Source organism: Oncorhynchus tshawytscha, linkage group LG09 (assembly GCF_018296145.1).
Source record: "Oncorhynchus tshawytscha isolate Ot180627B linkage group LG09, Otsh_v2.0, whole genome shotgun sequence".
NCBI classification, from domain to species: domain Eukaryota; kingdom Metazoa; phylum Chordata; class Actinopteri; order Salmoniformes; family Salmonidae; genus Oncorhynchus; species Oncorhynchus tshawytscha.
In genome coordinates this window covers 10505527-10520321 of record NC_056437.1, presented here as the reverse complement: position 1 = coordinate 10520321, position 14795 = coordinate 10505527, and the positions used below count along the sequence as shown (strand labels likewise).

The 14795-nt window shown below is 45.2% G+C and overlaps 1 protein-coding gene across 1 annotated transcript; it reads left to right on the top strand.

Moving 5' to 3' along the window:
• Nucleotides 1-2806: 2806 nt before the first annotated feature.
• LOC121847339 (splicing factor 3A subunit 2-like) lies at nucleotides 2807-3792 on the top strand. Its single transcript, XM_042327948.1, has 2 exons — nucleotides 2807-2925; nucleotides 3186-3792. The coding sequence occupies exons 1-2, from the start codon at nucleotides 2807-2809 to the stop codon at nucleotides 3790-3792; spliced, it is 726 nt and encodes a 241-aa protein (XP_042183882.1).
• Nucleotides 3793-14795: the final 11003 nt, after the last annotated feature.

Genomic DNA, 14795 nt, shown 5'->3' with positions numbered 1-14795 from the left:
TGTATTACAGTACAGTAGTCTGGTGTGTATTACAGTACAGGAGTCTGGTGTGTATTACAGTACAGGAGTCTGGTGTGTATTACAGTACAGTAGTCTGGTGTGTATTACAGTACAGGAGTCTGGTGTGTATTACAGTACAGGAGTCTGGTGTGTATTACAGTACAGGAGTCTGGTGTGTATTACAGTACAGGAGTCTGGTGTGTATTACAGTACAGGAGTCTGGTGTGTATTACAGTACAGGAGTCTGGTGTGTATTACAGTACAGTAGTCTGGTGTGTATTACTGGTGTGTAGTACAGGAGTCTGGTGTGTATTACAGTACAGGGAGTCTGGTGTGTATTACAGTACAGTAGTCTGGTGTGTATTACAGTACAGGAGTCTGGTGTGTATTACAGTACAGGAGTCTGGTGTGTATTACAGTACAGGAGTCTGGTGTGTATTACAGTACAGGAGTCTGGTGTGTATTACAGTACAGGAGTCTGGTGTGTATTACAGTACAGGAGTCTGGTGTGTATTACAGTACAGGAGTCTGGTGTGTATTACAGTACAGGAGTCTGGTGTGTATTACAGTACAGGAGTCTGGTGTGTATTACAGTACAGTAGTCTGGTGTGTATTACAGTATTACAGTACAGTAGTCTGGTGTGTATTACAGTACAGGAGTCTGGTGTGTATTACAGTACAGGAGTCTGGTGTGTATTACAGTACAGTAGTCTGGTGTGTATTACAGTACAGGAGTCTGGTGTGTATTACAGTACAGGAGTCTGGTGTGTATTACAGTACAGGAGTCTGGTGTGTATTACAGGAGTCTAGGCTACCTGCCGCCTCTACACTCTAACCACTAGGCTTCCTGCCGTCTCTACACTCTAACCACTAGGCTACCTGCCACCTCTACACTCTAACCACTAGGCTACCTGCCGCCTCTACACTCTAACCACTAGGCTACCTGCCGCCTCCACACTCTAACCACTAGGCTACCTGCCACCTGGGGGGTGGTTTGATTGTGTGTGGGGTGTGTGTGTGTATGGTGTCATTTGTGTGTAGTGTGATTGTGTGTGTGTGTGATTGTGTGTGTGTGTGTGTGTGTGTGTGTGTGTGTGTGTGTGTGTGTGTGTGTGTGTGTGTGTGTGTGTGTGTGTTGTTTCAGGGTGGTGTGATTGTGTGTATGTGATTGTGTGTGCGTGGTGTGTGTGGTGTGTGGGGGTGGGGGGTGGTTTGATTGTGTGTGGTGTGATTGTGTATGTGTGTATTGTGTCATTTGTGTGTGGTGTGATTGTGTGTATGTGTGTGATTGTGTATGTGTTTGTGGTTTGATTGTGTGTATGATTGTGTGTGATTGTGTGTGGGGTGTGATTGTGTGTGTGGGGTGTTTGTGGTGTGTGTGGTGTGTGTGTGTGTTTGTGGGCGTGTGTGTGTGGTGTGATTGTGTTTGTGGTGCGATTGCGTGAGTGTTTGTGATTGTGGTGTGTGTGTGTTTGTGTGTGTGTGTGTGTGGGGGGTGTGATTGTTATTGTGTGTGGTGTGATTGTGTGTGTGTGTGGTGCGATTGTGTGTGTGTTGTGATTGTGGTGTGTGTGGTGTGATTGTGTGTGTGTGTGATTTGTGTGTGTGTTATTGTGTGTGGTGTGATTGTGTGTGTGTGTGATTGTGGTGTGTGTGGTGTGATTGTGTGTGTGTTATTGTGTGTGGTGTGATTGTGTGTGTGTGTGATTGTGTGTGTGTGTGGTGTGTGATTTTGTGTGGTGCGATTGTGTGTGTGTTGTGATTGTGGTGTGTGTGGTGTGATTGTGTGTGTGTGTGATTGTGGTGTATGTGGTGTGATTGTGTGTGTGTGTGATTTGTGTGTGTGTGTGTGTGGTGTGATTGTGTGTGTGGTGTGATTGTGTGTGTTTGGGTGGTGTGTGTGTGTGTATGGTGTCATTTGTGTGTAGTGTGGTGTGTGTGTGTGTGATTGTGTGTGTGTGGTGTGTGGGGGTGGGGGTGGTTTGATTGTGTGTGGTGTGATTGTGTATGTGTTTGTGTGGTTTGATTGTGTGTGTGTGATTGTGTGTGATTGTGTGTGGGGTGTGTGTGTGTATGGTGTCATTTGTTTGTAGTGTGATTGTGTGTGTGTGTGTGTGTGGTGTGTGGGGGTGGTGTGATTGTGTGTGTGTGATTGTGTGTGGTGTGTGGGGGTGGGGGTGGTTTGAGTGTGTGTGGGATTGTGATTGTGTGTTGTGTATGTGTGTGTTGGTTTGATTGTGTGTATGATTGTGTGTGGGGTGTGATTGTGTTTGTGGTGTGTGTGGTGTGTGTGTGTGTGTGTTTGTGGGCGTGTGTGTGTGGTGTGATTGTGTTTGTGGTGTGATTGCGTGAGTGTTTGTGATTGTGGTGTGTGTTGTGTGATTGTGTGTGTGTGTGTCCTCTGAAGGACGTTGATCTAGTATGTGGAACCGTTCTCTTCCTTGTACCTAGAACGTCTCCAGGGTCCTCTGGAATCGTTCTCCACTCTACAGTACGTTAGCTTACATTTTCTAGACGACTGATTTCAGTGCAGCCATTGTTGTCAGCTTGAGGGAGTCACAGCAAGATGCTGACATCACCCTAATGATTTCTCCCTGCCTTCAGAGAGAGATAGAGAGTCAGAGAGAGACACACACACAGAGAGACAGAGAGACAGAGAGAGACAGACAGACAGAGAGAGAGAGACAGACAGACAGACAGACAGACAGACTACACAAAAGACTTGAACCATTGTTATCGTGTACTGATCTAAACCAACCATGTGAACCACCACGTTCCTGACACCATGAAGAACCCAAGCTAGACAATGCACCACAGTGTGAAGAGAGGCCCAGAGGTGCACTCAAGCCGACCCCAGGTCCAGATAGCCATCTCTGGGGAAGCCTGGTTCCACGAACGGGGAGCGCCCTATGGGCCCAGTCAAACGTGGTGCACTATATAGGGAATAGGGTGCCATCTGGGATGCATGCACAGCGAGAGGCACCCCACTAGGGTGGCTGGAGAAATGCAACTAACTAAGCCATCTCACCACCGACTACGCCTCGGCTCCAGCTGCAACATGGAGCCCCTTTCCCCAGCCTCCATCTCCATCCCCCAGCCTCCCTCCCCATTCTCCAGACCCCCAGCCTCCATCCCCAGCCTCCACCCCCAGCCTCCATCCCCCAGCCTCCCTCCCCATTCTCCAGACCCCAAAGCCTTCATCCCCCAGCCTCCATCCCCCAGCCTCCCTCCCCCAGCCTCCCTCCCCATTCTCCAGACCCCAAGCCTCCATCCCCCAGCCTCCATCTCCTAGCCTCCATCCCCCAGCCTCCATCCCCCAGCCTCCATCCCCAAAGCCTCCATCCCCCAGCCTCCAGCCCCCAGCCTTCATCCCCCAGGCTCCATCCGCCAGCCTCCATCCCTCAGCCCCCAGCCTCCATCCCCCATTCTCCATCCCCCAGCCTCCATCCCCAAGCCTCCATCCCCCAAGCCTCCATCCCCAGCCTCCAGCCCCCAGCCTCCATCCCCCAGCCTCCATTCCCCAGCCCCCAGCCTCCATCCCTCATTCTCCATCCCCCAGCCTCCATCCCCAAGCCTCCATCCCCCAGCCTCCATCCCCCAGCCTCCATCCCCCAGCCTCCATCCCCCAAGCCTCCATCCCCCAGCTCCAGCCCCCAGCCTTCATCCCCCAACCTCCATCCCCCAGCCTCCAGCCCCCAGCCTCCATCCCCCAGCCTCCAGCCCCCAGCCTCCATCCCCCAAGCCTCCATCCCCCAAGCCTCCATCCCCCAGCCTCCATCCCCCAGCCTCTAGCCCCCAGACTCTATCAGCCTTTATGAGCCCCCAGAATTTATGAATACAGGCCCAGCTCTCCCTTGTCCATGTTATCTTATTCGTTGTGTTTTTCAAGGCAAAAATGATCTTGTATTACCACTCCTCCTCTAAGGTGCCTGAAACATACGACCCCTGAACTCACCCCAGACTTCAGCCCCCCACTACTCCAAGGGGGTTGAGACAAACTGAGACAAAGACTATCCCGGCCCGCGACCCCCCGGTCACCAACACAAAAGGTTACGCGACAATCCTTAGCAGGCAGTGAAAATGATATATGGACGCAAAGGACACAGAACTGAAGACAATGAATCACTTGATGGAGACAGGCGCTGTACGAGGCTAGTTCCACTACATTATCATATGTACCATATTGGCATTCCACATCATGCCTCAATGTCAATCAAGGATGTATATATAATCAGATAGAGTTATTAACATATTAACATTAACATATACATTAACATTTGGGAGCGGCAGGTTGCCTAGTAACCGAAAGGATGTCATGAAAATGATGTCATGGCTTTAGATGCTTCTGATAGGCTAATTGACATCATTTGAGTCAATTGGAGGTGTACCTGTGGATGTATTTCAAGGCTTACCTTCAAACTCAGCGCCTCTTTGCTTGACATCATGTGGAAATCAAAAGAAATCAGCCAAGACCTTTTGTAGACCTCCACAAGTCTGGTTCATTTCCAAACGCCTGAAGGTACCACGTTCATCTGTACAAACAATAGCACACAAGTATAAACACCATGGGACCACGCAGCCATCATACCGCTCAGGAAGGAGACGCTTTCTGTCTCCTAGAGATTAGCGTACTTTGGTGCGAAAAGTACAAATCAATCCCAGAACAACAGCAAAGGACATTGTGAAGATGCTGGAGGAAACAGGTACAAAAGTATCTATATCCACAGTAAAACGAGTCCTATATCGACATAACCTGAAAGGCTGCTCAGCAAGGAAGAAGCCAATATATGTGGACAATATATGTGGATATACTGAAGCAACATCTCAAGACATCAGTCAGGGAGTTAAAGCTTGGTCGCAAATGGGTTTTCCAAATGGACAATCAAATCAAATCAAATGTCTCAGCCTCCAGTATTTATGAATTCTTTGTGGGTCCACCTTATTTTGTGGGCAGTGTGCACATAGCCTGTCTTCTCTTGAGAGCCATGTCTGCATTTGGCAGCCTTTCTCAATAGCAAGGCTATGCTCACTGACTCTGTACATAGTCAAAGATTTGCTTAATTCTGGGTCAGTCACAGTGGTCAGGTATTCTACCACTGTGTACTCTGCCAAATAGCATTCTAGTTTGCTCTGTTTTTTTTGTGTCAAGTAATTATCTTTTTGTTTTCTCATGATTTGGTTGGGTCTAATTCTGTTGCTGTCCTGGGGCTCTGTGGGGTCTGCTTGCTTAGGGGGCTCTTCTCCAGGTTCATTTTTCTTAAGGTGATGGCTTTGTTAGGGAAGGTTTGTGAATCGCTTCCTTTTAGGTGGTTGTAGAATATGTTTCTTTTCAGGATGTAGATCATTATTGAGTATCATCCTAATTCTGCTCTGCATGTGTTATTTGGGGTTTTATGTTGTACACTGAGGATATTTTTGCAGAAATCTGCATTCAGAGTTCTGCATTCATTAGGATACCATCAAACCCACAGGTCTTTTTGTGTTGGATGGTTTGTATTTTGTCCTGTAGTTTATTCAATGTAATTGGAGAATCCAGTGGGTTCTGGTAGTCTTTAATAGTTGATTCTAAGATTTGTATTTGATCATGTATATGTTTTTGCTGTTTGTTCTTTCTTATCGAGCTAAAGACTGGAGACGTAGTTTATCCATACATCTACATTTTGGATAGATAACTCTTTATGTTGTTGTTTGTTTAGACGTTTCAAATTTCCCAGAAGTGGTTTGATTCTATGGATTCTTTAATTACATTGAGGATACCATCAACCCCACAGACCTTTATGGGTTGGAGGGTTTGTATTTTTAGATTCTATGGATTCTTTAATTACATTGAGGATACCATCAACCCCACAGACCTTTATGGGTTGGAGGGTTTGTATTTTTAGATTCTATGGATTCTTTAATTACATTGAGGATACCATCAACCCCACAGACCTTTATGGGTTGGAGGGTTTGTATTTTTAGATTCTATGGATTCTTTAATTACATTGAGGATACCATCAACCCCACAGACCTTTATGGGTTGGAGGGTTTGTATTTTTAGATTCTATGGATTCTTTTTACATTGAGGATACCATCAACCCCACAGACCTTTATGGGTTGGAGGGTTTGTATTTTTAGATTCTATGGATTCTTTAATTACATTGAGGATACCATCAACCCCACAGACCTTTATGGGTTGGAGGGTTTGTATTTTTAGATTCTATGGATTCTTTAATTACATTGAGGATACCATCAACCCCACAGACCTTTATGGGTTGGAGGGTTTGTATTTTTAGATTCTATGGATTCTTTAATTACATTGAGCTGATTTCTGACGTGCTGTTCCTTCTTTTTCTGTAGTGTATTTCTGTATTTAGTGATTCACCACAGTGAAGGAGTAGACTCAGGTTTTCTGTGTTGTTTTAGTGATTCACCACAGTGAAGGAGTAGACTCAGGTTTTCTGTGTTGTTTTAGTGATTCACCATAGTGAAGGTGTAGACTCAGGTTTTCTGGGTTGTTTTAGTGATTCACCATAGTGAAGGTGTAGACTAAGGTTTTCTGGGTTGTTTTAGTGATTCACCATAGTGAAGGCGTAGGCTCAGGTTTTCTGGGTTGTTTTAGTGATTCACCATAGTGAAGGTGTAGACTCAGGTTTTCTGGGTTGTTTTAGTGATTCACCATAGTGAAGGCGTAGACTCAGGTTTTCTGGGTTGTTTTAGTGATTCACCATAGTGAAGGTGTAGACTCAGGTTTTCTGGGTTGTTTTAGTGATTCACCATAGTGAAGGCGTAGGCTCAGGTTTTCTGGGTTGTTTTAGTGATTCACCATAGTGAAGGCAGTGTAACATTTTGTCCAGGAAGTTGTCGAAAAGGTATTGAATTTGTTGTTGCCTAATAGTTTTTTTGGTAGATTTCCACACTACTTTCTTTCCATCTATAGCATTTCTTAATATTATTCAGTTCCTTTGGCTTTAATGCGTCATGATTGAGCATAGCTCTGTTCAAGTAGAGTGGGATTTTGCTGTGATCTGATAGGGGTGTCAGTGGGCTGACTGAACACTCTAAGACTCTGGGTTGAGGTCAGTGATAAAGTAGTCTATAGTACTACTGCCAAGAGATGAGCTATAGGTGTACCTACCATAGGAGTCTCCTCGAAGCCTACCATTGACTATGTACATACCCAGCATCCGACAGAGCTGCAGGAGTTGTGACCTGTTTTTGTTGGTCATGTTGTTGTAGTTGTGTCTAGGGGGGCTTATGGGGGAGGGAATGCTGTCACCTCCAGGTAGGTGTTTGTTCCCCTGTGTGCTGAGGGTGTAAGGTTCTTGTCCAGTTCTGGCATTTAGGTCGTCACAGACTAGTACATGTTCCTGGGCCTGAAAATTGTTGATCTCCCCCTCCAGGATGGAGAAGCTGTCATCACTAAGGTATGGGGCCTCTATTGGAGGAATATACAGTTGAAGTCGGAAGTTTACATACACCTTGGCCAAATACATTTAAACTCAGTTTATCACAATTCCTGACATTTAATCCTAGTAAAAATTCCCTGTCTTAGGTCAGTTAGGATCACCACATTATTTGAAGATTGTGAAATGTCAGAATAATAGTCAAGCGAATGATTTATTTCAGCTTTTATTTCTTTCATCACATTCCCAGTGGGTCAGAAGTTTGCATACACTCAATTAGTATTTGGTAGCATTGCTTTTAAATTGTTTAACTTGGGTCAAACATTTCTGGTAGCCTTCCACAAGCTTCCACAATAAGTTGGATGAATTTTGGCCCATTCCTCCTGACTGAGCTGGTGTAACTGAGTCAGGTTTGTAGGCCTCCTTGCTCGCACAAGCTTTTTCAATTCTGCCCACAAATTTTCTATAGGATTGAGGTAAGGGCTTTGTGATGGCCACTCCAATACCTTGACTTTGTGGCCTTAAGCCATTTTGTCACAACTTTGGAAGTATATGCTTGGGGTCATTGTCATTGTATTTATGCTGCAGTAGTTTATGTGTCGGGGGGCTAGGGTCAGTTTGTTATATCTGGAGTACTTATCCTGTCCTATTCGGTGTCCTGTGTGAATCTAAGTGTGCGTTCTCTAATTCTCTCCTTCTCTCTTTCTTTCTCTCTCTCGGAGGACCTGAGCCCTAGGACCATGCCCCAGGACTACCTGACATGATGACTCCTTGCTGTCCCCAGTCCACCTGACCGTGCTGCTGCTCCAGTTTCAACTGTTCTGCCTTATTATTATTCGACCATGCTGGTCATTTATGAACATTTGAACATCTTGGCCATGTTCTGTTATAATCTCCACCCGGCACAGCCAGAAGAGGACTGGCCACCCCACATAGCCTGGTTCCTCTCTAGGTTTCTTCCTAGGTTTTGGCCTTTCTAGGGAGTTTTTCCTAGCCACCGTGCTTCTACACCTGCATTGCTTGCTGTTTGGGGTTTTAGGCTGGGTTTCTGTACAGCACTTTGAGATATCAGCTGATGTACGAAGGGCTTTATAAATACATTTGATTTGATTTGACAAAGAATTCGAAAAACAAATCAAATTTTGATAAACTCCCATAAGTGAAATACAACAGTGTGCTATCACAGCAGCAAGATGTGTGACCTGTTGACACAAGAAAAGGGCAACCAGTGAAGAACAAACACCATTATTTATTTTCCCTTTTGTACTTTAACTATTTGCACATCATTACAACACTGTATATAGACATAATATAACATTTGAAATGTCTTGTGAGTGTAATGTTTACTGTTAATTTTTTATTGCTTATTTCACTTGTGTTTATTATCTTTTTCACTTGCTTTGGCAACGTTAACATATGTTTCCCATGCCAATAAAGCCCTTGAATTGAATTGAGAGCGAGAGATATAGAAAAAGTGAATTGAAAATAGAGAGAGAGAGAGAGAGAGAGAGAAAGAGAGAGAGAGAGAGAGAGAGAGAGAGAGAGAGAGAAAGAGATAGAGAGTGTGAGAGTGTGAGAGAGCGATTGAGAGAGAGAGAGTGTGAGAGAGTGTTTGAGAGAGAGAGAGTGTGAGAGTGTGTGTGAGAGAGAGGAAGAGAGAGAGCAGGGTGAGCTTGCTGGCTGGGTCTATATATTGGCTTGGTATGCTGTAATTGTTGTGTTTTTTCATGCAGAGCTACAATGAATCATTGAACAGTGGAACAGTGCTCCAAAACAGACAGAAGGGTTGATGCTACCGGTCGGTCACCACCCGGGCGGGTAGGAATGGCTGGCAGGCAGGGCAGGCACCAGGCTCTGTGGGAAAGGACCCCCATCCCCACCACACCATAAGCCCCACTAGGGGCTAGCCAGCGGGCCTGGCAGAGCAGGCATCATGGGCCGTGGGAGAGAGGGGAGACAGCAACAAGAGCCAGGCCTGAGTGCCCTTTTAATTAATAGGATTTAAATATAATACCAAACATCTGATTTCCAAGCCACAGCACCATACTCCTTGTCAGACATAGAGAACTGATACTGGTTGTTGGGGTGGCGGGGTGGGGGGGTGTCCGTTGGCGGCTATTGATCCTTTAATTGGAATCCTCATACTACTTACTCACTGTTAGGAAAAATGATGGTCCAAATCAGATATTAGTACTGTATTTATTGAAGATTATATGAATCCTATAAATTAAAATGGCCAATTCTGGTGCAATCAATTAGCTTAGTTTCTCAGAGATCAAATTATATTTCAACAAAATAATGTTTCAGGAATGCTAATCTTGTGTGTTTCTAACTACAGAAACGATTTCAGCACAATCTGAGATGGTGGGTGTTGAAGTCCTCTTTCTAGTGCTTTTTTGAGGTGGAATGACCCCCCCCCCAGGCAGCTCAGTTCAACCACAGCAGCCAGCTGTTTACAATACAGTACAGCAGCTATTGTGACCGCCTGTGTGCGTCCCAAACAACACCCAATTCCCTTCGTAGTGCACTACTTTTGACAAGTGTCGGCGGCAGGGTGGCCTAGTGGTTAGAGTGTAGAGGCGGCAGGGTAGCCTAGTGGTTAGAGTGTAGAGGCGGCAGGGTAGCCTAGTGGTTAGAGTGTAGAGGCGGCAGGGTAGCCTAGTGGTTAGAGAATTGGACTAGTATCCGAAAGGTTGCAAGTTCAAATCCCCGAGCTGACAAGGTACAAAATCTGTCGTTCTGCCCCTGAACAGGCAGTTAACCCACTGTTCCTAGGCTGTCATTGTAAATAAGAATTTGAATCTTAACTGACTTGCCTAATAAAATGAAGGTAAAATTAAAAAAGTGTAATTTTGGGATGGAAACTCGTCTTCACTATTGTGTCTCCATGGAAACATACTAGGAATTCTTCAGTCATAGAAATAGAAATCCTAGACAACCACAGGCAGGCAGGCAGCTCAGCTCAGCCACAGCAGCTAGCCCTGTTCAGTACATTCTAGTTCTGCAGCCATTGTGACTGTCCGTCGTCCACCATTGTGTCTCCATGCAAATATACTAGGAATGTTTCAGCCGTAGAAATGTAATTGTTGGAATGGGTAATAGCCCCTCAGACAGACCACAGCAATTTGACTGCAATGTGATTCTATTTGCATGATTTCAGCAGTTCTGTCCTTCTCACTTCAGCTTAGTGCTCCAGCGGAAAGCCTCTTCCACCCTCCATCTTCTATCCCAGCATTCCTTCTCCCTGCGTCCTTTTCGGTTTGGGTTGTTGCTGTTATGCTGTAGTAGTGGTCCGGTGAAGAGAAGCCCTCCATACACGGAAGCACCCACCTACATGTATCGTATGTGTGATGCCTGCAGGAATTTAACCCACATCGCGGTCACACAGGACCAGACTCAGCCCTGCTAGTCCACCATGGGGAGTGTGGTGTATGTAGTAAACACAGGTCATTTTGTTTTATTTTAATTTTATTGAACCTTTATTTAACTAAGTCAGTTAAGATTCAAATTCTTATTTACAATGACGGCCTACCCCGGCCAAACCCTAAAGACGCTGGGCCAATTGTGCGCCGCCCTGGGACTCCCGATCATGGCCGGTTGTGTGTTGGATAGACCATCTGGAAATATGTAATAGATCTAATAGACAGTAATTAAATGAGGTAATAAATAAACACAGAATATACTAATATATGCATCCTAAAGACAGATAATACGTGGAAACTATCAGCGGTCCTCAAACGTCACACCACAGCAGGAAGAGAGGGAGACACCATTGTAAATACAACCCATATATATGTTTATTTATTTTTTTCCTTGTGTACTTTTCGCGCATAATATGACATTTGAAATGTCTTTATTCTTTTGGAACTTTTGTGAGTGTAATGTTTACTGTTAATTTCACTTTTGTTTATTATCTAGTTCACTTTCTTTGGCAATGTTAACATATGTTTTCCATGCTAATAAAGCCCTTGAAATTGAATTGAGAGTGAGAGATATAGAAAGAGAAAGGGAGAGAGAGAGAATGAGAGACAGCGAGAGAGAGAGAGAGAGAGAGAGGGGGAGAGAGAGAGGAGGTGAAAGGTTAAAACACTTCTGAGGAATGTTCTTTGTGGCTGTGAGTGAGTGTGTGAGTGTGTGAGTGAGTGAGTGAGTGAGTGAATGAGTGAGTGAGTGTGTGAGTGAGTGTGTGAGTGAGTGTGTGAGTGAGTGAGTGAGTGAGTGAGTGTGTGAGTGAGTGTGTGTGAGTGAGTGAGTGAGTGAGTGAATGAGTGAGTGAGTGTGTGAGTGTGTGAGTGAGTGTGTGAGTGAGTGAGTGAGTGAGTGAATGAGTGAGTGAGTGTGTGAGTGAGTGAATGAGTGAGTGAGTGAGTGAGTGAGTGAGTGTGTGAGGGAGTGAGTGAGTGAGTGAATGAGTGAGTGAATGGGTGAGTGAGTGAGTGTGTGAGTGAGTGAATGAGTGAATGAGTGAGTGAGTGAGTGAGTGAGTGAGTGAGTGTGTGGTGAGTGAGTGAGTGTGTGAGTGAGTGAGTGAGTGAGTGAGTGAGTGAGTGAGTGAATGAGTGAATGAGTGAGTGAGTGAGTGAATGAGTGAGTGAGTGAGTGAATGTGAGTGAGTGAGTGAGTGAATGAGTGAGTGAGTGAGTGAGTGAGTGAATGAGTGAATGAGTGAGTGAATGAGTGAATGAGTGTGTGAGTGAGTGTGTGAGTGAATGAGTGAATGAGTGAATGAGTGAATGAGTGAGTGAGTGAATGAGTGAGTGAGTGAATGAGTGAGTGAGTGAATGAGTGAATGAGTGAGTGAGTGAATGAGTGAGTGAGTGAATGAGTGAGTGAGTGAGTGAATGAGTGAATGAGTGAGTGAGTGAGTGAGTGAGTGAGTGAGTGAGTGAGTGAGTGGTGAGTGAGTGAGTGAGTGAGTGAGTGAATGAGTGAGTGAGTGAGTGGTTGGATGAGTGGTTGTAGTTGTTGTTGAAATGAACTTTGCCCAACAGGAACGGGCAGAGAAGATTCAGCAAAGGTCAGATCCTTTCCAGAAAAGGGAAGTGTTGATGGAGTTTTTTTAAAATGTTGTTATTATACATATATATTTTTGGGCCATCCCAGGTAAGTATATGTTTTAAAAGCCATTCATGTTTTTAAAAGTTAATTACAAGTAAGTATACTTTTTAAAGGGAAGCATGTCTTAAGGCCATTCTCAATCAATCAATTAATCAAATGTATTTATACATTTTTTCCTCAGCAGATGTTACAGAAACTCAGCCTAAAACTAGTAAGCAATGCAAATGTAGAAGCACGGTGGCTAGGAAAAACATGAGTACATGGCCATTAAGGCCAGATTGTTCTTCAAGATGTTCAAACGTTCATAGATGACCAGCAGGGTCAAATAATAACCACAGTGGTTGTAGAGGGTGCAACAGGTCAGTATTTCAGAAGTAAATGTCAGTTGGCTTTTCATAGCTGAGCATTTAGATGTCGAGGCAGCAGGTGTGGTAGAGAGAGAGTTGGAAAACAGCAGGACAAGGTAGCACGTCCGGTGAACAGGTCAGGGTTCCATAGCCGCAGGCAGAACAGGTGAAACTGGATCAGCAGCAAGACCAGGTGGACTGGGGACAGCCAGGAGTCAGGCCAGGTAGTGTTGAGGCATGGTCCTAGGGCTGAGGTCCTCTGGGAGGGGAGGGAGAGAGAGAGTATTAGAGGGAGCATATTTAAATTCACACAGGACACCAGATAAGACAGGAGAATTACTCCAGATATAACAGACAGACACTAGCCCCCTGGCACATAGGGGGTTGGTCGGGGGACATGTGACCGCTTCTGACGATATCCTCGGACAGGGCCAACCAGGCAGGATATGCCCCCACCCACTTTGCCAAAGCACAGCCCCCACACCACTAGAGAGGTATCAACATACCACCGACTTACTACCCTGAGAGAAGGCTGAGTATAGCCCACGAAGATCTCCTCCACCACACAACCCCGAGTGGGAGCAAAACCGGACAGGAAGATCACGTCGGTGACTCAACACACTCAAGTAACGCACCCCTAGGGATGCCATGGAAGAGCACTAGTAAGCCAGTGACTCAACCCCCGTAACAGGGTCAGAGGCAGAGAATCCCAGTGGAGAGAGGGGAGCCGGCCAGGCAGAGACAACAAGGGCAGTTTTTCACTCCAGTGCCTTGCCATTCTACGTCTCTCATATGGATAGGCAGACCATTCCATAAAAATTGAGCTCTAAAGGAGAAAGCCCTGCCTCCAGCTATTTGCTTCAAAAATTCTTGGGACAGTAAGGAGGCCTGCGTCTTGTGATCGTAGCATACATGTAGGTATGTACGGCAGGACCAAATCGGAGAGATAAATAGGAGCAAGCCCATGTAATGCTTTGTAGGTTGGCAGTAAAACCTTGAAATCAGCCCTAGACTTAACAGGAAGACAGTGTAGAGAGGCTAGCACTGGAGTAATATGATACTTATTTTTTGGTTCTAGTCAAGATTCTAGCAGCCGTGTTTAGCACTAACTGAAGTTTATCTAGTGCTTTATCAGGGTAACCGGAGAGTAGAGCATTGCAGTAGTCTAACCTAGAAGTGACAAAAGGTTGGATTAGCTTTTCTAAATCATTTTTGGACAAAAAGTTTCAGATTTTTGCAATGTTACGAAGATGGGGGAAAAAAATCTGTCCTTGAAATATTCTTGATATGTTTGTCAAAAGAGAAATCAGCATTCAGAGTAACGCAGAGGTCCTTCACAGTTTTATTTGAGATGACTGTACAACCATCAATATTCATTATCAGATCCAATGGCAGATCTCTTTGTTTCTTGGGACCTAGAACTAGCATCTCTGTTTTGTCCAAGTTTAAAAGTTTTAAAAAATGTGCCGCCATCCAATTCCTTATGTCAGAAACACAGCCTTCCATGGTAGGCAATTTTGGGGCTTTACCATGTTTCATTGAACGATTATAACAGAACATGTCCAAGATGTTCAAATGTTCATAGATGACCAGCAGGGTCAAATAATAATAATCACAGTAGTTGTCGAGGGTGCAGCAAGTCAGCACCTCAGGAGTAAATGTCAGTTGGCTTTTCATAGCCGATCATGAAGAGTATCTCTACCGCTCCTGCTGTCTCTAGAGAGTTGAAAACAGCAGGTCTGGGACAGGTAGCACACCCGGTGAACAGGTCAGGGTTCCATAGCCGCAGGCAGAACAGTTGAAACTGGAGCAGCATCACGGCCAGGTGAACTGGGGACAGCAAGGAGTCATCATGCCAGGTAGTCCTGAGGCATGGTCCTTGGGCTCAGGTCCTCCGAGAGAGAGAAAGAAAGAGAAAGAGAGAATTAGAGAAAGCATATTTAAATTCACACAGGACACCGGACAAGACAGGAGAAGTACTCCAGATATAACAAACTGACCCTAG